Genomic DNA, 23,676 nt, shown 5'->3' on the forward strand with positions numbered 1-23,676 from the left:
TGTTCTAGCCAAAAATGATTAAAGAATAACTAAAAATTAGTTCAGAGAATTGTTCAAAACAAAAATAGTTACTGTATTGTTTAATAACAGCCTAAAGTATAAAACTTAATATGAACAGCAAAAGCGTTTCATCACATTATGGTAGCTCTACTAACTGCAAAGAACATTATCTTTTCGTAAGGCTTTTTTTAATCAAGGAGAAAAGCAAATTCAACAGTGAAGTTTCAGAACTGTATTAACTGATCTTTCGCGTAGTTTTTTTTAAGTTACGTGCTCAGCTGCACAAATCGTTTAGATAAAAATTTTGAAATGCGGATGAACCAAGGTAATTTTTATTGAAGAATAATGATTTTCATTGCATTTCGTTTTTTGACATTTGGTTTAACCTTCAGTTAAGGGAGCACATAAAATAGTGCTAATCATATTTGAACGGGATAAATTAATGTTTGAATATGGCAGCGATTTCTTTCATATAATTGCAATGCACATTACAGAAACGTTCAACGCATTCAGAAATGAATTCAAGACTGCATTGATTAATTGAATGATACGTAGATCTATGTTACTGCCAGCTGATTTTCAGGTAACACTGCATAATGGACTGTATGTAAGAGACTTTATTCAAATTGATTATTATGAGAATCAAAAGATCAAAATAGATTGCTCATAAACTTTTTACATCTACTTTAGCTTAATAATTAATTTTTTTCAATTTATAAATATAACTAGAACGTCAACAAAAAAGTTATGCTTTGTGAACTATGCTTACTGTATAATTTTTGATTTGATAACTTTTCCGTCAAGCTGTCATTTTCTCAACTTGAAGATAGTGTCAGAAAATACCTTCTGTTTTCTTTGCAGCATGAAAATAAAACATAGTCATGTTTTCCGTTTTTGAAAACAGTTTTTTTATTGAATTTTGAAGCAGATTTTATTAAAATGCTTCATTATGATAATTTTGATAGAAACGGCATTTTTTCAACGAGTAATGTATATAAAAATGAGTTTCATTTATCATTTATTATCAAAAAGTTTAATAAAATGATATGAACGAGAATTGAATAACTGAAGATGCAAAACAGAGAGGAAAATAAAAAAACAGTTCGTAACTCATTGGTGTAAAACCTAGAACTATCTATCGACACATACAAGCATTGATCATTTAAAAGCAGAATAGAAAGCAGTTACTTGTTTACTACTTTTCTCTTTTAACAAGCCGACGTAAAAAGTAATGGACGCTAGGACTGTGCTAGAACTTTAAAAAAATTCTCCACTGATTTTCATTATGAAATTACATTTAAAATATGCAAATTAAACATTCGAAAAAATGTGTGAATTTTACTGTAGTTTTTATAGTTTGAACTGTCTGTAGTTCCAGAACTTTAATTTCATAATTTTAAAAATTATTTAAGTTTTTTTATTTTTTGCTTGATTTATAATGTAAGGTAGTATTTCTAAAACAGTAAAATGTGCGTTCAGTTTTCATTTCAACAACATTATGATGAAATTATAAGCATTGAAATTTTATTTTTTTATTTCTAAACGGATAATGAATGTCGTCGATCAGTTTTGACTATATTTGATAATCTGTTGTCATGTAAAACTTCTTTGAAAAGGATAAAGTATTAAAATTTAAATAATGATTTTGATTTTAATTTATTATATCATGTTAAGTAATTTCTTAACAGACTGGAATTGTAAAAATGACCAGTTTCAAGTGAATCAAAAGCAATGACCAGTTTTCTGAAACTCTGCAGCACGTATTTTGCCCCGCCTTCTATTGAAAATGATATGAAAATCTTTTCATTCCATTATTGCATAAAATATTTAGAAATTTTTTGAAAATGTTTAATCTTATTTAAAAAGTAAAGCTGAAAATTTATGCAGTCTCAACAATTAAAACTAAATCAAAAACAAAAGCTCTATGACAAGATTATAAGCAATTTATTTCTGCTATTTTTTTCTAAATAAAAAAAGATCAGCATTACTTCTAATAAAGTGGAAAATATTATTTTACAATAATGATTAATTTTTATCTTTTGTGAATGAAAGCATAATTAAAATGAATTGTTTACAAAAATTTGTAGAAAAGAAAAAAGATATATATATATATATAAGTGATGTTGATTAAATGTTTTCTCCCTAAGCATCAGTTCATCTTAAACAGCCCATTTTGTATTTAAAAGAACAAAGGTGAGCATCAAACAATTTGTTATTTGAAACTAAACAACAGAATATAAACCAATTTAAAATTTAATATGTGAAATTTTCAAAAATTTATCAATTTCAATATTCTGACACTACAATATATTTAAAAGTTTGACAAGGATTTCCAAATTAAAATTCTACAAAGATTAATTGTTTCTATTTTTTGCTACGACACTTACCTGTAATGTGAACATGATCTATTACTGACAGTCGAAAACAAATCAATGTTAAAATTTCCTTTTGTTTATATGCATTTATCATTTTTAAAATATAACTTTTATGCATTTTAATGTTTCAACGAGAAAAATCCCTATATTCTATCAGGATGCATATTAAAATTTCATTATTCATATTTTAAACAATACGCTGTGGCAAGCAATTGGAATTCAAATATTGAATTCAGCAATCGAATTATAAATAAAAATTTTATAAAAAACTTGAATTTGCATGAAATAATATTATATTTCTGTTTTGATGATCAAATTGATTATGTATTATAAGCAATAATTGTACATAAACTGACATAGGATAGGGGAATTGCTAACGAATCAAAGAATTGCTAACGCTAATGTATCAGAGACAGTCATTCTAAAAAGCATTTGCATATATGGATATTTATATATGCTTGTGTATGCATGTATGTATGCATGTAATTTAAATATTGTCCCTTTAATTTTGTATGACTTTCTGTTAAAGTTCAACAACTCCCAAACAAGGAAGTAATGTGCTGTGAAAAGGAAAAAACTCGTTCAAGCATTAAAAGTAAACAGTTTGGAAATAGCAAATATTATTGAAGAGCAACAATTTCAATTCTATTTAATTTCAACTAATCATTTATTATCCAATAAAAGATTCAAGTGGACTATTCGACTGATATTTCAGCTTAAGGAAGAGAAAGAGGAAAAGACATCATGCTGTTTCAATATTGAAAAAAATTAAAATTTGCAGCAAATGTGCAGTTTTTTACAATTAAAAGAGAAAAGCCTAATATCAGACTAAATGGTCGTTGTTATTTATTATAAATGTTTCTATAAACTTTTCAATTTTTGTTCACTTATATTCATGAATCTTTTGCAGTATTGTAAACTTATTGCAACTTGAATACGTAGTGAAATATTTAAATAAAATCAGCAGTACCAATTGCAAAATGTTAAATATATTAAAATGAGCATTAATTATGTAAAAGAAAAAAAAGAAAGAAAAATGAAGGTACCAGTTTATGTCATGCTTCATGTGTTCTTTCATTTTACAAGGTTTACAACAAAATCCATACGCTTGACAGAACTGTAACTGGTTGTTGAAGGTTCAAAACTGCTACAATATTAAATTTTAACATAATATTTCTTTTAATAAATTTTACAAACAAGTTATTCTTTAATTGTAAAATGTTTAATTTAAACTGCACTGTTGCATAATTTATTAGAAAGCGTAAAATACTTTCATAAACTTTTAAATATGAATATATAAAAATGGGCAGCTTAAAGTGCTTTTATATTCAAAATAAAAAAAAGAAAGAAAAATTTGGATAATTGAAAAATTAAATTATAATTTAGTGACCACAAACTATTTATTTAATTTTGGCACTGAATCAGTGCATTATCAAATAGAATCATCATCATCTAGTGGTGATGGATTGTATAGTTAGCAGGCGGCAGTAAGTACCATTTTCAAATCTGAAGCAGTTGAAAATATGGAAATTATTCATTTATTTTTGTTTTTTATTCATGCCATTTGGTAAGGATAAATTATTTGGAAAGGCTTTCAATGAACAAGATTCATTTTCTGCTTATTTCTTAAACCAGATTGTTGAACGCGTTTATGAAACAGCCAAGGCCATCCGTATTACAACTGATCTATTCTTTTTACTGTACAATTCGATCATTCTCTAATTGCAATTGCAAACCACTTTCATTAATAAAAACAAATAAACAAATAAATAATTTTAACTTCTTAAATATGAAAATGGCATAATAATTAATGGTTTTTTTTCATTTTATTTCTTCATGATTTATTTATGATATTGCGTAAAATTTTTCCTTGTGTAAAAGAAAAACAAGAAATAAATTTTCGTTAGTTTTTTATTTTTATTTATTGACATCAATAACGGTGACGTGCTTGTATGAAAGATAAAAGTAAAAAAGAGGAATAATTATTTCTTTTGATATAATGACAGCAAATACAGTAAGTTTTTGTATTTATTTGTTGGGATGCTTGTTGGGAACCTGTTTTTGCACACTTCTCGCTTTAACCTTGAAAATATAGTCTGCTGGTGTAGAATGATGGAAAACGGGTCCGCTGCTATACCAGACGAATCCCCGAATAGGTGAATAAAGAATCGACGTTGAATTTTAGCCGGCTTGTCGACCCTGGGGCGAAGTTGCTCGTTTTAACCAAAAGAATCCCGCCATCGAGCTGCCAATAGGAAGCACAGCTTTTGCCGACCTTGAGCAGCATTGCTTGACAATGTCCAACCTGTCCTTAAAAACCGGAGTTTTCGCAGTTGGAAATCGTCCTAACGACAATGCTTGTTGTTCATCTCTACTTTTACGTCAACCATCAAAGGTTGTCAACCTCACCCAACAGCCATCATTTACCATTCACCCGCACCAGCAAAACACTGGCATCTTATAGAATATGAAAAAAGCAAACAAACAGACAAACAAGCACACGATTTATTCATTTATTTTTTGAAATTATTTTCATTTAAAAATTTATAAAATCTATGTAAAATAAGCAAACAAACGTAGAGCAAAAGGAACAAATTATGAGGGGCTAAAGCACAGAGAGACAGAGACAGAGAGGTAGACAGAAGGAGGGATTTTTTTAATTGTCATCATTTGTTCTAAATTAAATTCATCAATAAGTTTTCTTTTTTAAAAGCTTCCTACCGGTCAGTAGAAGCGTGTCATTGGGTCAGTGGTTTGGTTAAAAAGTGAAAATTTCTCTCCTTCTTACACTTTTTCTTCCTTTTTATAGCTTTACGGCAGCTAAATATTAGTCATAATTTTGTATATCACATTTAAATATTATTTATCAGTAAAATTTATGTTCATTCTTGCTTGAAAGCGATTTAAAAAGAAACGTCATCTTATTTTCTTATCAGTCGAAATATGTTATGTTCAAGTTTTTAAATATTCGAACAACAAACACCTAAATATATGAAAATACAAGTACACACACAATATATTATAAGTTTTTGTTGTTGATGCTTTTCTTGTTTATTATATTGACAATCATTTTTAGCAAGAAGAAGATGACACGGAAATAGTAAATAATAACACTGATGGCAGTAAATAGTAATTGTTGGTGTAAAGCATGAAATATGCCAGTATTCGAATTAGTAACAGTTGTAGTAGTGTAACAGTAGTAGTGGCAGTAGTAGTTGCCGTCGAAGTAGATGATTAGTAAAATACTGTTTGAACTTTTACAGTAACAGCAACCAATAACAGTAACATCCTTGGAAATATTAATTGATAGTTTAGTTGTAGTAGCTGTAGCGGTATCAACAGTAGCTGAAATAGCAGCAATAGCAAGCAACACATCACATCCCATCACATCACAGCACAGCAGCAGCAGCAGCAGCAGCAGCAGCAACAGCAACAGCAACGGCAACAGCAGCAACAGTAGCAGCAGCAGCCATAAACCTGACCCAGTTTCCTGAGGCGATTTCAGGCCGGATGCACGCAGGCTACAGTTCCACGTCAGGTGATGCACTTTTACCGTTTTTGGCTGACGATGTCACAGCGACAACCAATCACTCGTCAATAACAACAAAGTGAAAGATTATTTGGGACGAATTTCATTCGTCGCTAGCGTCTGCCTGACTGTCACACAGCATCTCCTCCACTTGAGCCGTAACGCACTAGCAATCGTCGTCGTCCATTGCTGCCTGCAAAATTAACCAGCAAAATTTTCTACCTATCCACACATATATGCATATATTTTTATTCATTTATTTAACTATCTACATTATAATCTCTGTTTACCTTTTTCTTGAAATCTAATGTTTAAAGAAAAAAACAAAACAAGAACACATTGAATCTTCAAATGGCGTGCAATTGAGTTTTCTTTTAGCGCGCATTTTGTTGTTTTCTTGAAGCACAATTCAACTGAAGCAATTCGTACTATCTCGTTTATCTGGTCAAAACCGGCGACGCCTACCAGTCTTTCGGACTGTCATTGGCTGAGCTCTGAAGCAGAAACACACAGAGAGCTAACTGCTGAACGACGTTTATACTGCTGTGAAGTTTGATCAACTGCAAAAATTAACCGATGCGAGGTAAGCTATACTTATTTCATCAAATGGGAAACTGTGTTTATAGGACTATTGTTGTTGTATTACAATCCTCATTTTTCTCTTTTCCTCACCGTGACAAATTTCACGCAACGCTAATAATCATTGTCAACTATATCGAATAGCGATGGCTTTTCTAACGTTTGCTTCCAATTATCATCGCTTGTCCATGGCCCCCTTATATAACCCGCTTCACTGGCCATTACCCACTTACCCAGTCTTTGCCTAACTGCACCTTACTTGTTCATCTTAGGCGATCTAATTCTGCCTCCGACCGATCCAGTGACCCATTGCTCCATACTGATATGCAGTAGGATTCCATATTATTCCTCTTCGACAATCCTCATTTCACTTCATTCGTCACACAGTTGATTCAGCTTTCATCTGCTAATCGGATGCTTTGTTTTTATCGTTTTGCTTTTCTCTTCTCTCTTCTCAGGAAATGGACCATGAGTAGTTTTCTACTTTTTATCGAATTCAGTTGCTCCGATTTTACTGTTTTCCAATCAACCTGGATTTTAATGGATAATTTCAACAACACCAACAACAAAAAGCAAGAGCAATTCTTTTACAATTCAAGGTAAAGAAAGTAAAGGTTGACCGGTGACTTCGAACGATTCAATCAATTTTCAAATAATTATATTTTTCTTTCTTTATTTTTTTACTTGAAATCGATTTTATTTTATTTTTTAACATTAAGCTTATTTTGCTTCAAGGATTGCATGTTGCGTTGTTGTTCAACACGGATAAAAGCTAAATTGTGACATTGATGAAAACAAAACATATAAAATGAGTCGATAAATTCGCACAGTTATTCAGGAGAAACTTGTCATGAAAAAAATTTGTGAAAAAAAAATACTTTTTGAATTCTGAATGAGAAGAAGAAGAAGATTTAGAGCATTTGCTTTGATCAATACATATCAGTTGACCAAAGCATAAATAACATTTGAAGAAAGCTTTTTTTTTTATGAAATTCATATATTTGTTTGCATAGTTTACAAGTAAGAAAACTTCAAGTGTAGATGAGAATTCTCTTTAGATTTGCACTTGTGACATAATTACAATTTCTGAGTTGCCTCCATTCTGAAAAATTTCTCTTCTACATTCTGTTGCATCCAAAAGGGTCAGGTTATTGCGATTGCATTCGGTTTGTGGCTTATTTTGTACAGCGGTGACGAAAACGCGGTCGCGTAACGCCTACTGCCAATGTCCCATGCAAGGTTATCAGGTCATACAGAATGCAATCCTTTTGCCATTGCTTGGATGATGTTGGCAACTTTTCATCTTTATTAGGTCGAAACTTTTTTTCTTTTTGAACAACCATTTCACCATTTTTTTCAAATAATATATATATATTTTTTTTCTTTCAACATGCGCATATCTAATGTAAATTAATAATTTCGTTCAAACGTTCAACGAGACTTGTCAAAATAATGAAACAAATATTCAAATAACTGAAGCGTGCAGACTGACTGACTACATACATGTTCTGGGAAATAATTGCATCTGTTTTTGTTGTTGAATTTTTTAAAATCCATTACCTCTCACACTATCACGTGTAATTTAATATATTCCGTGTAATAATTTAATATATTGCCATATACATCATCCATACACTGTATATATTGTAGCATTACTTATTTGACATTAATACAGTTTTTGGTTTGTAAAATGTTTCTACATAATTGTGAAAAGTATATTTATTGTTTGTGTCTTTTAACTTTTCCTGTGACGTCATGCACTTTGTGATTTTCCACTCATTAGAAAGGCTGTACAATTTTTGGCGGGCATTAATTTGCTTTTCCAAATGATGATGACGTTTACTAAACCAGTTTTGAAAAAGTTATGCTCAAACTGAGAAACATTTTGCACGTTTATTGATAAATATTATACAGAATATCTTATTCTGCAACCACTAAATAATTATCTTTTGCAAAAAAAGACATAAACGCAATCTTTTACTCTTTTCATGGTTTATTTTATTACCACTCTCAGACATTTCAATAATAAATTTATATATGGAAATTTAAAAATAAACTGCAATGAAACTATACAGGATGATGCGTTATTCAGAAACAACTGCCGCAGTATTTTGATATCTGTAAATAGTGCTGTTGATAGATATCATAGATGTCGGATGATTGGACAGTAATTCTCAGCTCATGAAGCACGCTTTCATTTTCATCGGCAACGTTTCACAGTTCTCATTTTCACATTGATTCATAAATGAACATACAAAGCTTTAAAAATAAATGATTCAAATATTGATAATATTCAGCAAAACTGGAAAATAATCAGTGTTCTGCAAAGATCAGATCAAGAATCAGGAAAACAACTGACAAATTACAAATATTGCAAACTTGCATTTCTTTTATCTTACTGTAATTTATTAATCATTTAGTATCGTATATGAAAACAATTATGTGTACGTGCTTATTGGAATTTTCCAATAATGAACAGCTGAAAATTTTTTTATTTTCAATTACTCTACTTTATATTTTTTACAACCTGAAACAGCGGGGTTCAATTTCTGTGAATAGCATAAGACAGTTTAAAGAATAATTAAGTTCAATTTATTACAATACTAAATGGAAGTAAAAAAATTTTGATTTTTATAAATAAACAAGTTCTATTTAATAAATTTCATGCATGTTGCCATTGACAGTGCATCTTGCAATCAGTGGAATTGAATGAATTGGGAAATTTAGTGGAAGATAACGCATGTATATTCAACTTAAAATTCAAACTGTGCTTACAGTTTTAATATTTTCGTTGAACATTCGTACAAATGTATGGAACGTATGTTCATTTTCATGTAAGATTGTTTTTCTTACTTTAAATAAAAAAGTTTTTTGAAAAACTGAATGAAAAAATGATCATTTTTATTTTATGTTTTATTTGGTCAAGCATGATGATTTCATTTAGAAAACTGAAAAAGAAAATTTCCACCCACCCGTTTCCAAATGTAATTATTTTAATTAGAGGAAAATTTAGATGAATTTTTTCTCGAATGTGAAAGTGATGATGCAGGAATTTGTATTGTTGTTGAAAATTAAAATTGCTTTTTGTTGATTATGCATTTCGAAGAGGGGGAGAGATATTTAGCTGGAAGAACTGGCTTGTTTTGCCGTGACACTTATTCCACGATTAAAAAGTCTGATAACTGAAGTTAATTGAACGAGTGTACCGTGACCTAATTTGAAATGATGAAACACATACAGCCGTGCACATGCATTTAGTGAAGAATTGTCTGATCAGCAGTGAAAATTTATGTTGACTGGAAGCAATTTTATGCTGAATTGTACAAAAACTAATCCATCATTTAGCTGAGTTAATTTTAGCACAATTTCGCATGTTTTCTTATTAAAAAAGTAAACAAAAATAACAACAAATAGTTGAAAATATTCCAAAACTGTTGTATGTATATTTTTGGCAATTCAGATATATAATATTCAAAATATATTTGGTAATTGTTATATTATTTTTCAATTGCATTTGTTGTTGTTGGAATGTGTAATTTGAAAAATAGAATCTTTTCGAATATAATAATAATCATTTCATTAATAACTTTGCAGATAAGGATTAATCAGGATTAAGATAAATAAATGCTTCCGCACAACACTGCACACAAATGTTCAATGTTTGCATTTCCAGTGCTACAGTCTGTTGTTGTCTTACCAAGCACTGATTGTTTTACTTCCGTTTCCGTATCAAAAAAAACAAAAATTGTTTTTCTGTAATTTTTTGCAATTGCAAAAAGTAAAGCAAAATGAATAACATGAATAACTGAACATAAGTACGGGATGTTTTGTGTTTGACGTCAAAATTGAACTGAAACTTCACCAAATACGCGTTTATTATAAATAGAAGATGAAAAATGATTAAGTATTTTTTTAAAAAATAGAAAGACAAGGTGTATTGTTTTTTATTTTTGTCGGCTGATCAAAGCTGATTGAACAGGCGCCAGCGGCGGATGTTGGTGACGTTTTTGGCGTTCACGTTCACTGTGAAGCGATTAAAGGCAATGGTTAATTGCCAAAGGTGCAGAGGGACAATCAGAAAGGCAAGCATGGCTATTTTCCCACCGTCATTCAGCTTAACCGGCCAGATGGCACTGGTCGAGTGGTCAGCACAATGACCGAAGGCCCAGTTGAACCTGGTCGACGGTGACCGCGATTATGGAGCCGTCCGTGGTCAAATAGAAGGCTTGGCAGAAAGTTCACTTGGCCTATAATTGCTTTTCGTCTCCCCCCTCTCTCTGCTTTGGACAGTCAAACATGACGATTAGATAATGGCCCGGGTCGACGGGATACCTGGTCAGTCAACTGTACTGTCCAATCGCTGACCAATAGTAGATTATAAATGAGGAGTGTAGCGCCGCGCGACCGAACGTTTATTTGCCCTCAAGCTTGTAGGCCAGTATTCACTCGACAAGCCCAACAGTTCTTCCATAGTATTGTTGCTCTGAACAAGCGCCAAGCATTTGTGCCTGCGTACGCATTTTTAGCCCTAGTGTCACGCATAAACGTCCTCTCTTCTTCAAACAATCATCCTTCTGCACATTTCCCTGTTCCATCTTTCTTGTGTTGCGTTGTAATTTACAGCAAGAAACGAGCAAAAAATGAAAATCAAAGACGAAGGTATGGTTCTTTATTTCTTTACCTTGTTCAATTTTTCCCTCAACTCGATATTAATATGAAAAGAAAAAATTCATCTTGAAAACTTTTTTACTGAATGCAAATAAGTTTAGCACAAATTAACAGAGAAAACAACAACAAAATTACTAACCCAAGACGGATTTTCCACCAGGCAACATTTATAATATCTCTGACAATAGTTGATCCGTTTTTGTGATGCTCAGGTGAAAAGAATTGTTTCAAATTTTAAACAACAAACAAATGTTAATTTTCATGCATCGGTTGTCAGTGTGTTAAGTTTATTTAAATTTTTTGCATCTGAGCAACAATTTTAAATTGTTTGTTTGATATAAAATGACAAAATAGACTCAGTGAAAATTTGGACTTTGCGACTAAATCTGGTGGGATTCGCCAGTTATCAACATCATTATTATACATTTTGGTAAATCTTTCTGAAATGGAAAAAAAATTTTTTATGTTGGTTTAAAAAATGGACAAATTGCATTTGTAAAATTTATCATTCTCATCAGTTGTAGAAATGTAGCTTGAAAGTATATATATATATATATATACATGTTTTTTTCTTTCCTTTTTCAATACTTGTTCTCTGGCAAGTCTCAGTTCAGCACCAGAGCACCGATCAGCAGCTTAAGAACAAGCACGGGGAATGGATAACAACGAGACAAAGAAACTAGGTCACAGTCATTGTTTACACAAATGGCACAATTTGGGCACAGTATTGAACTTGTAAAGCTGCATTTTGTTCCCACAATTTTTTAAAATGTATGCGGTTTAAAATAATTATGTCTATTTAAATCTCAATGAACTGACAGTGCACGTTTGAAGCTTTTTTCCATTGTTTTTTAAGTATGAAGATATCAGTAATTCGTAAATCAATGCTGTGCTGATATTTTGCTCACACCGATAACATTACGTGCAGAAAAATATCAAGTTTTCTCAAAGTAGGTTTAATTATTTTCAGTCAGACTTTTTATTAAAAGAAAAAAAACGATATTTATTTCTTACAATCAGTAAAATTAAGTGAATTTTAATTTTCTGAGCAAAATTATTTATTTTTATTAATATATTTCATTTATTTGTCTGTGATTATTGTTGGCGGCAAAACACTTCTTGACCATCATTTAAGTAATTCAAAATGACAGTATTATTTAGCAGTATTGCGACATAACTTTTGCTGAAAACAATCTTCTCTTTTTTTGTCACCTATTATTGAAATAAATATTAAAAAGTAATTATTAAAAATTAATATAATTTATAATAAAAACGATGAAGAAAAAGGTATTTTTCATCATGTGATTAGATGGTTTTATTAATTCTCGTAAACTCTAGATCATTTACCAATTGCATGGTGTTATGATTTCATTAAAAAAAACGAGAATAAATGAAACACAAAAGAAAGTTTGCCATCACTGTTCTCCAGATCAAGTCAACACAATGCGATAGTTGAACACGTATCGAAAGCTGAGATTCTATGCAAATTTTTATACCGAACAACTGCAGCGCGTGATGATATTATGCTAATTTTGCATCTGTTTACCAAAACGGTGAATGAAGTCTTATTTCGCTTTTCCAACTCGTCACTTCCCCTTGTTCGCATTTGTCTACTGGTGACATTCAACTGAGAATGGGAAATTTTCATTTTGCTTGAAAAAGCACTTGAAACATTATGTAAGCTGTGAAGCTGAAAAAAAAGAATGCAATTTGTCCACGTTTATTCAAGCTACGTTCAGAATATTTTTTAAAAATGAGCGATAGAGGTAGGCAGAATTCAACACAAATTCATTTGTTAGGACTTATTTTCTTTGTGATGTTAACGAACTTTTCTTATTTATTTTTTTACGAAATATCAAATCACTATTTTCCATGTTCTTCTTCTGTAGAAATAAATTTGATTATTTTGAAATTAGCTGCTGATTGTTTACATTAACAGCAGATTGAGTGAATTCCAACATTCTTCTCGAGCATTCATCATATCCCACGTAGAAAGTGTGCAGATGCTATTATTTAGTTCTTCTGTTTTTTTTGTTCTGTTCATTCAACCAGGATTAGATGGAAATACTTTTGCAACATTTTTCAGCTTCCGAAAATTTTCAGAATTCATTATTTTTTAACTGCTCTGTATACTATACTGTGACGTGTTTTTTTAATGACAGAATTAATTATGCTTTTATCTAATTCTTTATTGTATATTTTTAGATTTATTATTTAAAATTTATTTTTCACCTAAAAAATTTAAAATTCAATGATACATATTCTTTTTTAACATGTTACATTTTTCATTATATTACAACTAAGTTATACGGAGAATGAAGACAAAAAATATGTTAATAAAGTTAATTTTATGTTTTTTTAATATTGTGATGAATTTCAATAAATTGGTTGAAAATTTTGTGCAAAATATACTAATACATTGGTTGACCTGATTCTTCTTCTATTTTGAATTATTACTGAAAGGTACTTGCTTTTCATTTTGACAAAACTTGAGACATTGTCTATAAACTGACCGGTTATTATTCTGTGCTGCGGCATTGTTTTGAGCTTGTTGGCTGTTGTTGTTGTTGAAAGTGTATATTTTGGTGGAATAGCTGAATCGTTGATATCCGATCGTCGAAATAGTGTCATTTTGTACCAACAATTCAAATTGTTCGAGTTGTTCATATCGGCAAGTAAAGTGACTTGCTTGACTTCCTCAACGCTGAATTTGATCTGGTTCAGCTGCGTTAAACGTTGAACGATTTGAATTTGCTTGAGGCAAATTTGGAAATTGCCTGTGATCGCTTCTTACAATTGAAAATTTGGTTCCTTTAGTGTAGCTGGAAAAAATTCTCTGTCTTCATACTGAAAGATATTGAACATTTTTCTCGTTGTCTACGAATTTGTTCGATCGAACTGTGTAATTTGTCGACTTGCATACTTTTGACCTAAATCAACTGACTTTATTTGACCACTTTGACTTGATTTCTTTACTATGGACAATATAATGAAGCATACGTTCCATTACACAGTTCATTGTTTCAAAAATGTTAAAATTAATCAACGTAATGAATGCGACAACAATAATAACGGCACCAACAATAATAAAACTATTATTTTTGAAAAAGAGAATTCGTCGAAGACGAAAAATCGTCGAAAATATCTTTCCCGCAATCTTTATTTCAGTAAGTACACGCCTGTAGTGCAAATTGCGGCATGAGCTAATAATGAGACGTGTCGAACAGTAATTTTAACCAGTCCAGTTTTGGACAAATCTGTGTTGAAAAATAGAACTAAGGAATGAATCATTTTTTGAGATGAAAGTTTCCTCATTCGCTTGTAAAGGTGGTCAGTACTTTCGGACAAACATATATTATATTTGGTAGAATTTACTGTTCAAGTTGTGCATTAGAAATCTGTTTCTTTTTGTGACTTTCATCTTGTAGCTAAATCTCAGTATCTGGTGTGGGCGAGTAGTTTGTTGTGTTTTCTTTTTTCCCCTTCTTTACACGATATAATAGCACATTTTGCGGTTGTCTTTCACACTGGTACTAACTTATTCACGATTATCTGTCTGTGAATACACAATTAAATAACATGCTTATGTATTTAGCTCAAATTGAAATTATCCCATGCAAAGTTTGCGGCGATAAGTCATCTGGAGTGCACTACGGTGTCATCACTTGTGAAGGGTGCAAAGTAAGTTCAATTTGTTTTCTTTTATCATTGTTTATTTTCAGTAATAATGATACTATTAAATATTTGTAATTATAGGGCTTTTTTCGTCGAAGCCAATCGTCGGTGACGAACTATCAGTGTCCACGAAGCAAAAGTTGCGTTGTCGACCGTGTCAACCGTAATCGCTGTCAGTATTGTCGATTGAAAAAATGCCTTGAATTGGGCATGTCTCGCGATGGTAATTTTTTTTCTGCTAATCATAAGACAAATTTATTTGATTATATTTTTATATGAATTTTACCCAGTATAATTCGTAATAATTTTAATTTCAATATTTCGAAGTGAAATTATATACGTGGCATTACAGTAAAATAATTCAAAGGTACAAATGCGTTTCACATCTCTCTGTACGAATAGTTTACGTGTAATGTTATTTATCTAAAAAATTTAAGCGATATCTTTGTACTAAATGTAAAATGCTTTTTTATTTTGTTGGAATGTATAATGTATTTAATTTTTTATTTCAATAAGTATTGATGTTAAAAATAGATGTATAATTGAGATGTTTTTTAATGCAACAATACAGTTTTTCCCAGTCACTGATTTTTAGACAGAAATGACTGTATTATTAAAAAATTTTTTAATTATAGTTTTTATTTATTAATCAATTGTTTATTGTTATTCAATAATTGCTATTGAAAACTGAAGATTGTTTATAAATTTTCTGTTTTTGTGTTTAGTAATTAATGTTTTTTTTTACTTTTTCTGTTCACTTTCCATCTTCATTGTGAAGCTTTTCATTGTAATGTTAATTTCGAACAAAATTTTACTATTTCATTTAGTTAGTAATCCATTTGGAAATTATTTTTAGCGTTGTTTGCATAATTATGAAGCTTTGCTTGTTTCGCTAATATGGAATTCTTTTAGCAGTGAAGTTTGGGCGAATGTCTAAGAAACAGCGTGAGAAAGTTGAAGACGAAGTCCGCATGCATAAGCAGTTGCAAGAACAATTGCCAATGAATGTTAGTGGGGGAATGGTTGCAATGAATGGATCCCAGAGCATGTACGGACAGTACAGTTCTCCGAACGCTCCGTATTCTCCTACAGCATTGTAAAATTTGCATTCGTTTATTACTTGCTATAAATTTAATTCATTTGAATGTGAAGTTGTTGTTTGTTTTATTTTTATTTATGAATTTTCAGTTATTCATCCTATGCAACGAATGGCTCTGCATATCTTGGAAATGGATATAGTGGGTACCATCAGTCCATTCCTGCAGTGAGCAGTTATCAAACAAATCATGTTGTTAACGCCTCACCATATACGACCAACAACTTGTCTCCTTATGTCGGTACCAGTGGCAGTGGAGAACAGTTGACGATGCAATCGTCCAGCTCTAGGGTGAAAATTGAGTCACCCAATGATTCGCTAAGCAATTTTTGTGAGGAATTTGTTTAATTTCATTCTTTTTGTTCCATCTATTTCGTATCACACGGGATCAATTTTTTGTTTGTGTTTTAGCAGGAAATTCAGCTTCCGCTGTTCTTGTGTCGGATGTGTTGACAACAATCAAAACTTTGACCACTGCACATGCACATACTTGTATTTATTCTGTGGAGCAAAGACAACAGCTGAAATTGAACAGTGTGGAACAGAATCAGGCTCTGATTATGAAGTATAAAAGCATGGTAAATTATGCTTTTATTATTAATATTTATAAGTTGAAATTCAGTTCATTCGGTTCCAGTTGAGATTTTCATCTGTTTTTCACATTCAGCTGAGTTTTGGAAAAGTACAATTTTGGATTCAATCCATGATTGAGATTTCTATAATGGAAAAATGTTCGATTCTGTTCACTTATATATGTTTTTTTTCCAAATAGTTATGCTAGAAGTAATTCAGTATCTTTCTTTATTTCATCAGTTTGACAATTCAGTTTCCATTATATGGTAATGGATATTTGGTTTGGTATCACTGTTGTTTTGTTTCTTTTTTTTCTGCATTTTCAGTTTTGTGAACTTTTCTGAGTTTAGCTGGGATCTTTAATTTTAATTTTAAATATTTTGTAATTTTTCATGCAAGCTGTGAGAGTGATTTGTTCTTGAAACGAATGGTGCACACGGATTATTGAATGAGGAAGGTGTCACTTTTTTTTGGTTTTTGGATTTTTACTAAAATTTCACTTAACAGTTGACAGATGTTGAAATATATGGAAATGTAATGCTTTTTTTGGTTTGCTCAACTGCTTGATACCGATAGAGAAAATTTTTTTGGTCTCATTTTGCTAGAAAATTTTTTTCCATTGCAGACTCGTTTGGATCGTTGGTTGGACTGCGCCAACAAACTGACTCATGCAGTGCAGCAAATTATCGAGTTTGCTAAACTGGTACCCGGATTTATGAAGCTGCAACAGGATGATCAAATAATGTTATTGAAAGGAGGTTTGAAAAAAATTGTTTGTTTTCTTTTTTGTCTTTTCTTGATTATTTTAATTTTTAATTTTATAGGTGCCTTTGAAGTGTCACTCATTCGAATGTCGACCTTGTATGACATTACTGCGGACTGTGTTCTGTACGGTGGTATTTATATGCCTGTTACGTTTTTTTGCTCAGAAGATGCTGCTGAGCAACAATTTATTGTGAACGTCTTCAATTTGGTGCGTGAGTTAGCAGCGTGTTTTTTGACAGAGAGTGAAATCGCTCTCTACAGCGCGCTGGTATTGATGTCTCCGGGTAAGTGCTGGTATCATTTTGTTATTTTTGAATTCCATTTTTTTTTGTTTTTCAAGGTCGAAACGGGATTAGAAATCAAACCAGCATTCGTGAAATGCACGAACTATTTTTTGACTGTTTGGCACATGAAATTCGCAACAATCATCCAAATGATTTGACGCTCATGCCACGATTGACCTCATATCTGACGACTTTGCAAGAAGTTGCTTCTCAGCACGTTGCTGTATTGGCGAAATTTAAAAAGGTTTCAATGGTGGAGTTGCCCGCTCTTTACAAGGAATTGTTTTCAGTTGATGGATGAAAAAGCCGCAATAATGAACAATACTGCATATAAGAACAAAAAGCAAAAGCAAGCAAAATTTCTACCACATTTATCAATCATTCCTCTGTCAGCTTTGTTTTTCTTTCTTATTTATCTTATAATTTGCTACTAACTTTGTTTCTCCGGTCTTTTTTTTGCGTTGCATCCTGTTGATATTTTTGCCTTCTAATGGTTTATTTTAATGTTGCTTCATTTTTTATTCAATTTCTTTTCATCCTCTTTGGTTTTGTCTTTTTTAATTGAAAAATGTCTTGCAACGCTCGCTTGCTTATTACGTCTGTGTATGTTTTTTTTTATTTTTTGACAATTCGAATCGTTTGAAAATGGTTTATTTTTGACGACGATACCTCTTTTCCATGAGACAGTTTCCACTGAGCTCTTATTTTAATATATTGAGTGATTTGCAATATTATTTATTTTCTATGCATGTTTTTTGTATGGTATCGTCATTTCATCATCATCTTTTCTTTAGACTAACGTTATCGATTTGAACAAAAAGATCCATCTTTAAGCGGCGATAACTTTTTTCGGTAGTAATTTGAACATGTTAAGTCATTTATAGTACTGTTTGTGTGTGTGTGTGTGTGTGTGTGTGCATGTTCGTATATTTAATGCTTACTCCTTTATATTATTTATTTTTTCTTTCATCTCTAAAATTTCAAAGTATTTATTCAAATGTGCTTGTGTGTGTGTGTGTGTGTGTGTTTTTTTTTGCGCGCCCGAGCGCTATTTCTCATATTTTGTATAGTCTAGTGGTTCAAAGTTCCATCTTTCGATACTACTGACTTCCAGCAGTTTTATCGTTTCATTTTTTATTACACGTCACATCAGTAATCTAATAAAAGCTTGGTTCATCATTGCGAATAGTATTTTTCATCATTTGAAGAATGTCCGTACAGTATTGCAACTCAGTTTGTGAAAAAGAAAGTAAGTATAATATGAAAATGAAAAAAATGTGGTTTTCAGAGGTTGCGGAAAAGATGGCGTTGATCTGAATTCAACTTGCATTCAACTTCTTTTTATTATCAGTACAGAATTTTATCCGTTAATATTGACAAGGCACTTATAAAAAATATTTAATGGCGAACACAATGAGCTTAATTTTTTTTATTTCTTTTACCACTCCAAGAGGCTGGGTACAACTTTTGGGAAATTGATGACCTGACCTGATAACCTTTGGATGAAAATAAAAATCATCTATTTTATCGAGCTTTCACTACATACGTGCTTTGTTCATTGTTTCTTTTTCTAACTATATTTCGTTCATCATTCTGTGGTCAACAACGATGGAAATTTATTTATTTTCATTTCTAGTAATGCACGCATTACTGTTATAAGAAATTAAGAAAGTACTGAAGGGAATTTATTTATTTATGAAATTATCTTCTTCCCATTAAAAATTAATTTTTAAAATTATTTTTTTAGATTTATACCGTATTGCGTTATCAAAACTAACACTATTGAAACGAACCAATTCATTCTGAAAATTAATACAAATAATCTTGTCGCAAAGTTTTCCCCATTATAGTTTTGCAAAGTTTTTCATATTTTTCACGTTAACTCATCGCCGTTATTCTTTTAAAGTATTACAGTATTATTTTTAATAAAATACAAGTGTAGCTTATTTTTTATATTACTGTATTTAGTTTACTGTAATTTTTCGCAAACACTCATATTAAATTTTATATTTATTTGATCATGAAGAAAGAAAATCGTTTATTCGTTTATTAAATAGTTTATTAGCTAAATGAAAGTTACAATAATTCATATACTGAAAGAACGTGCAAAACTATCATAACCAACTATTAAGAAACTTGAACTATTTTTACAATTGAAACTATTGGAAATAGTTATCAACAAGAAATCTAACAGCAGTCATAGTATAAATAGCACTAGGACGAAATTTTCCAGTATTACGACGAATACGTTCAGAACTTTACAATGATAACCGCTTGCCATTTTCATCCAAGGTCACCACGTTCTCTTGAATGCCAACAACAACAGAAGATTTTAATGCACATCACGCTGAAAAAATAATATTCTACTCACTGAATGTTTGATTTCAATAATTTCAGCAGCAAAGGTTGCCGTGATCAATTTTCACTTTACTTATGATGGTAATGGTAGAAAAAACAATTATAAATCATATTTACACTCATTACACCACTGTATTTAATGTATAAAACATTGTCATGTTAACAGCATTTTATCTCATTTTCACAGTTATAAATATGCTGCTTTTAGTATTTTACAATTTTCCTGAATATACTTTTTAATGCTTAATTTTACCTGCACTTAATTTGCATACTGTAATTAAGACACGTCATTTTGGAAAATATTTTCGTGTGGGTTTGTGTAAATGATGGAAAGTTAAAAAATATTGTTCATTATCATCATATCATGGTTGCAGTGATATAAATTGTGCTGTATATGCTAATTTTAATTATTACTGTTTTTATGTTACTTTATTTTTTTTAATATTTTACGATATCTGTGAGAAACGTCAGTTTTTGTTGTCTTTTTTTCAAGTATTTTTTTTCGCTTACTGAATTTAGAATGAATTATGTACAATTTTTTGAGTGACTTATATTTTAGATCACGAATAATCATGGAAAGCGAAGAGTTTAGTGAATTGAGTTCTACATACTCTTATGGAAGTTTCTTCATGCGTGTTGTAAGTGATAAACGAACTTATAATCTACATCCGTTTATTTTGGTTCAGAACATAGCTACTTATCCTATCAGTATGACAAGAATACTTTGCCAAGTAAAATTGCTTTTCAACTGCTGATGGTCGGTAAATGATGTTATTTTTTTTAGCTTGGTTATGAGCCACTTCCGTTGGAAGTGGGGACTACGTTGTTTTCGAAAACGGTGGAAAAATTTTCTCCAAATTACTTTGCCATCAGTAATATTTTGAAAAATTATTTTTTATTTTATGATAACTGTTGCTCTTAAGTGAAATATCTGTGGAAAACCAAAGGGTTCTGCTCTCTGTACATTGGACTTGATCTAAATCTCATCCATTTGATCTGTCAGCGTTGTGTTTCTTACAGCGTTTACAAGGTGAATTTATTTCAATAATTTTGGTCATTGCATTTCATCTATTTTATTTTAGTATTTGGAAAAAGCATATTTGGGGAAAACTAATGATCAACTGTGTTTGTCAGATTATGCGTATTTTTTAAAACAAGTACGAAACGTTGCCCACTGATTAATATTTTTAATTTATTTTAATTATTTAGCTTGCGAAACAATCAGTTGCTATATGCGTAGGTATTACAGTGTCAAGACCTTTCCGAAGTTTGTAATGCAGTTAATATTATTAGTCGAATTTGAGTTGCATTTTTGCTTTAGCTTTACTTTGCCGAACCGTGGCTCAACTAATTTTTGACGAAAAAAAGTATACTGGATCCATTTTCCGTCGTTTCTGCACAGCATATGAAGAAACTGGATTTATGGGTTTCTTTAGGTTAGAATTATTAATTTATATTGATATTTTTTACATTAAAACTTTTTTAATTGAATGTTCAAACCTTTGTAATTCCAACTACTAACTCATCATATGTGCTTGTTGCATTTCAATTTTGACACAGTCATTTTGTAATAATATCATGGTCACATTAATATTCATTCATTGTCTTTTCTAAATTTTTCATACCATTGCATTGCTTAGCGTAGGTTTGCATTTTGCTGATGCAGCATTCATTTATTGCTTGTAATTGCTGCTCGATAGATTGCATTTTGGTTTGGTTAGTGATGATACAGTTCAAGTAATTTATGATATGAAAGGCTCATAAACAGATGGAAGGAATTGCTCATATAATATTGAAGTTTACTTTCAAATGTAAATTGCTTTTAGTCGAACATTTCAGCAATCTGTAAATGTTGCACCTGCATTACATTAATTATTAGTTGATGAATTATTAAATGTGTTTGTAGTGTTTTTATTCTCTTGTGGATATTTATATGAGCATTTGTTTTGCAGTGGTGTTGTCGCTGAATTAATTGGAGAGATGTGTTTTCTATGGATCAGCGCTCACATTCTGCGCTATCTGAAGAAAATGATACTCGAGCAGAATGAGGAAGAGGTATTATTAAAGTTTAGTACTTTAATTTATTTTGAGTAATTTTTGTGATTATTTTCCATGCAAGAATTTTAATATTGATCTACATAGTAATAATATATTCATAATTTGGACCATTTTGCTGCATGGGTAAGTTTGAAATTTTACGTTAAACAAACATTGATAATAATGAATTTTTCATTTAGTAGTATGTGTTCAAGTATTAAAATGATGAATAATGATATTCTACTTTGGTAAACTTGTGACAATATTTATTGTGACGAAAGCTTAAAGAATGAAAATTTTATTAGATGGAATTAATGACAAATAGTAATGCTTATTAACATTACTTATTATTATTATTACTGTTGTTGTTGATGTTATGTTCATTCACATTTTATAATTAAATACTTTTCTGTTTTTTAGAGAAAACGACGCAGAACTGAATTGATTTTTCCCGGTTTTGCAACGTTTATAATTCCAGTAAGAATTATAAATAATGTTCAATTTGTTTTTGTGTATTTTATACAGCGTGTATATTTTATAGCGCATTCTGAGAGGGAAATTTTATCCATTTCATTTGGTCGCCACTATAATGGCGGTAAACGGTAGCAGGTATGATTTATTATTCAATGTTGCTACAAGAAGAACATTTGTTTGTTATATTTCGTAATTTGTTACAGTTTGAAAGTGGGGAATCCGCCATTTTATCCTGTTTTTGATCGATGGTACAACTGTTATGCATACTTGAATGAAATGGTATGTAGACCTAAATGTTTTCCTCCAGTGTTGTGACGTACGAATTTTCTGTTTCTTGATTTTAGAAGCATTTCGACAGAGGTCGCAAAATGTTTAATCGCGTTTACAAAGGTGCCTACGAATCTCTGAATGGAAAATTGTATGCATTACCGTATTAGAAAGGCATCACATAACCTGCTGAATATTATTAATCAACATAGACAAGCAGCACTTTTATAATGTAGTTTTTTTATTTTATATATTTCCAAATTTCTGGGCTAAACTGTTTTGAAACTAATACTGTAGGAATAATAATAATAATAATAATAATAATAATAATAATCCCATTTCAGAAATTGATTTGAATAAAAATTGCTTTTTTACTTACCGCATGTTTTTTCTTTTTGGTTAATGGCTAATATCATAAATGTGGGTATTTTCGTGAATTATTCAGATTTCAGTGCTTCCTCTGAAAAAAGACTTTTATTCTATCAAAAATGGAAGAGATCTTTTGAAAATTTTATATTTCATAAAGGAACTGAAAAAATATTATGTAAATTCTCAAAAAACCCAAATAAAGAGCAAAAAAATGTCTGAATTTCCTCTTGATTAACTGGAAAAAGTTTGTAAATACGTTCAGCAGCATCATATTTGAAGAAAAATTGTACCTTATTATTCTTTTTATTACTGTTTCTTTTTGACCTAATTTAGGCAAAAATATAAATAAATATATATATATATATGGTAAATGAAACATTATAAAACGTAGAAAAGTGACTTATTCCATTTTTAACGACTGGGTAGATTTTTATTGAAAAACAAATTTATGGAAAATGAAAAACATGAGAAAATAGTAATTGATCATATATATATGTACAACCATTGTACTAATTAAAAAAAATTGGCACAATGTTTTTATTGCAGCTGTCTTACTAGATATTACAAACGTAAATGAAATAAAGTATTTTTTTGCAAATTTTATAGGCGAAAAACATTTGTATCTTA

At 30.7% G+C, this 23,676-nt stretch overlaps 6 protein-coding genes across 6 annotated transcripts; all 6 read left to right on the forward strand.

The window, feature by feature from the left end:
- The first annotated feature begins 110 nt into the window (after positions 1–110).
- Tsp_09532 (conserved hypothetical protein) lies at positions 111–544 on the forward strand. Its single transcript, XM_003371264.1, has 3 exons — positions 111–232; positions 267–325; positions 393–544. Exons 1-3 carry the CDS (start codon positions 111–113, stop codon positions 542–544), a joined length of 333 nt encoding a protein of 110 aa, XP_003371312.1.
- Positions 545–5,523: 4,979 nt separating this feature from the next.
- Tsp_09531 (putative Nicotinate phosphoribosyltransferase) lies at positions 5,524–5,987 on the forward strand. Its single transcript, XM_003371265.1, has 2 exons — positions 5,524–5,601; positions 5,739–5,987. The coding sequence occupies exons 1-2, from the start codon at positions 5,524–5,526 to the stop codon at positions 5,985–5,987; spliced, it is 327 nt and encodes a 108-aa protein (XP_003371313.1).
- Positions 5,988–10,107: 4,120 nt separating this feature from the next.
- Tsp_09530 (putative endoribonuclease L-PSP) lies at positions 10,108–10,672 on the forward strand. The gene is made up of 3 exons (XM_003371266.1): positions 10,108–10,230; positions 10,451–10,501; positions 10,544–10,672. Exons 1-3 carry the CDS (start codon positions 10,108–10,110, stop codon positions 10,670–10,672), a joined length of 303 nt encoding a protein of 100 aa, XP_003371314.1.
- A 192-nt stretch (positions 10,673–10,864) lies between these two features.
- On the forward strand, positions 10,865–11,324 carry Tsp_09529 (conserved hypothetical protein). The gene is made up of 2 exons (XM_003371267.1): positions 10,865–11,095; positions 11,253–11,324. Exons 1-2 carry the CDS (start codon positions 10,865–10,867, stop codon positions 11,322–11,324), a joined length of 303 nt encoding a protein of 100 aa, XP_003371315.1.
- A 2,804-nt stretch (positions 11,325–14,128) lies between these two features.
- Tsp_09528 (nuclear hormone receptor family member nhr-23) lies at positions 14,129–17,845 on the forward strand. Its single transcript, XM_003371268.1, has 9 exons — positions 14,129–14,318; positions 14,747–14,832; positions 14,908–15,049; positions 15,739–15,922; positions 16,015–16,253; positions 16,334–16,500; positions 17,121–17,253; positions 17,425–17,544; positions 17,601–17,845. Exons 1-9 carry the CDS (start codon positions 14,129–14,131, stop codon positions 17,843–17,845), a joined length of 1,506 nt encoding a protein of 501 aa, XP_003371316.1.
- Positions 17,846–19,182: 1,337 nt separating this feature from the next.
- Positions 19,183–22,850, forward strand: Tsp_09527 (conserved hypothetical protein). The gene is made up of 12 exons (XM_003371269.1): positions 19,183–19,196; positions 19,292–19,378; positions 20,462–20,633; positions 20,687–20,740; positions 20,985–21,059; positions 21,112–21,169; positions 21,224–21,338; positions 21,855–21,957; positions 22,360–22,416; positions 22,481–22,548; positions 22,617–22,692; positions 22,758–22,850. Exons 1-12 carry the CDS (start codon positions 19,183–19,185, stop codon positions 22,848–22,850), a joined length of 972 nt encoding a protein of 323 aa, XP_003371317.1.
- The last annotated feature ends 826 nt before the right edge of the window (positions 22,851–23,676 follow it).

This window comes from Trichinella spiralis (assembly GCF_000181795.1).
Source record: "Trichinella spiralis strain ISS 195 chromosome Unknown Scfld9, whole genome shotgun sequence".
In the NCBI taxonomy this organism is placed as follows: Eukaryota; Metazoa; Nematoda; class Enoplea; order Trichinellida; family Trichinellidae; genus Trichinella; species Trichinella spiralis.

Excerpts from the sequence above, each read along its gene's own strand:
- Tsp_09532 (XM_003371264.1), top strand. The coding sequence starts at position 111 with ATGAACAGCAAAAGCGTTTCATCACATTATGGTAGCTCTACTAACTGC. Across the intron at positions 233-266 it reads AACAGTGAAGTTTCAGAACT|TTACGTGCTCAGCTGCACAA; the intron begins GTATTAACTGAT and ends GTTTTTTTTAAG. Across the intron at positions 326-392 it reads TGAAATGCGGATGAACCAAG|TTAAGGGAGCACATAAAATA; the intron begins GTAATTTTTATT and ends TTTAACCTTCAG.
- Tsp_09531 (XM_003371265.1), top strand. The coding sequence starts at position 5,524 with ATGAAATATGCCAGTATTCGAATTAGTAACAGTTGTAGTAGTGTAACA. Across the intron at positions 5,602-5,738 it reads CAGTAGTAGTTGCCGTCGAA|CAAGCAACACATCACATCCC; the intron begins GTAGATGATTAG and ends TAGCAGCAATAG.
- Tsp_09530 (XM_003371266.1), top strand. The coding sequence starts at position 10,108 with ATGCTTCCGCACAACACTGCACACAAATGTTCAATGTTTGCATTTCCA. Across the intron at positions 10,231-10,450 it reads TATCAAAAAAAACAAAAATT|CTGATTGAACAGGCGCCAGC; the intron begins GTTTTTCTGTAA and ends GGCTGATCAAAG. Across the intron at positions 10,502-10,543 it reads GTGACGTTTTTGGCGTTCAC|GTGCAGAGGGACAATCAGAA; the intron begins GTTCACTGTGAA and ends TAATTGCCAAAG.
- Tsp_09529 (XM_003371267.1), top strand. The coding sequence starts at position 10,865 with ATGAGGAGTGTAGCGCCGCGCGACCGAACGTTTATTTGCCCTCAAGCT. Across the intron at positions 11,096-11,252 it reads CATCTTTCTTGTGTTGCGTT|CACAAATTAACAGAGAAAAC; the intron begins GTAATTTACAGC and ends AAATAAGTTTAG.
- Tsp_09528 (XM_003371268.1), top strand. The coding sequence starts at position 14,129 with ATGGACAATATAATGAAGCATACGTTCCATTACACAGTTCATTGTTTC. Across the intron at positions 15,923-16,014 it reads CCGTATTCTCCTACAGCATT|TTATTCATCCTATGCAACGA; the intron begins GTAAAATTTGCA and ends ATGAATTTTCAG. Across the intron at positions 16,254-16,333 it reads TGATTCGCTAAGCAATTTTT|CAGGAAATTCAGCTTCCGCT; the intron begins GTGAGGAATTTG and ends TTTGTGTTTTAG.
- Tsp_09527 (XM_003371269.1), top strand. Across the intron at positions 20,741-20,984 it reads CTACGTTGTTTTCGAAAACG|TATTTGGAAAAAGCATATTT; the intron begins GTGGAAAAATTT and ends ATTTTATTTTAG. Across the intron at positions 21,339-21,854 it reads GGATTTATGGGTTTCTTTAG|TGGTGTTGTCGCTGAATTAA; the intron begins GTTAGAATTATT and ends TTTGTTTTGCAG.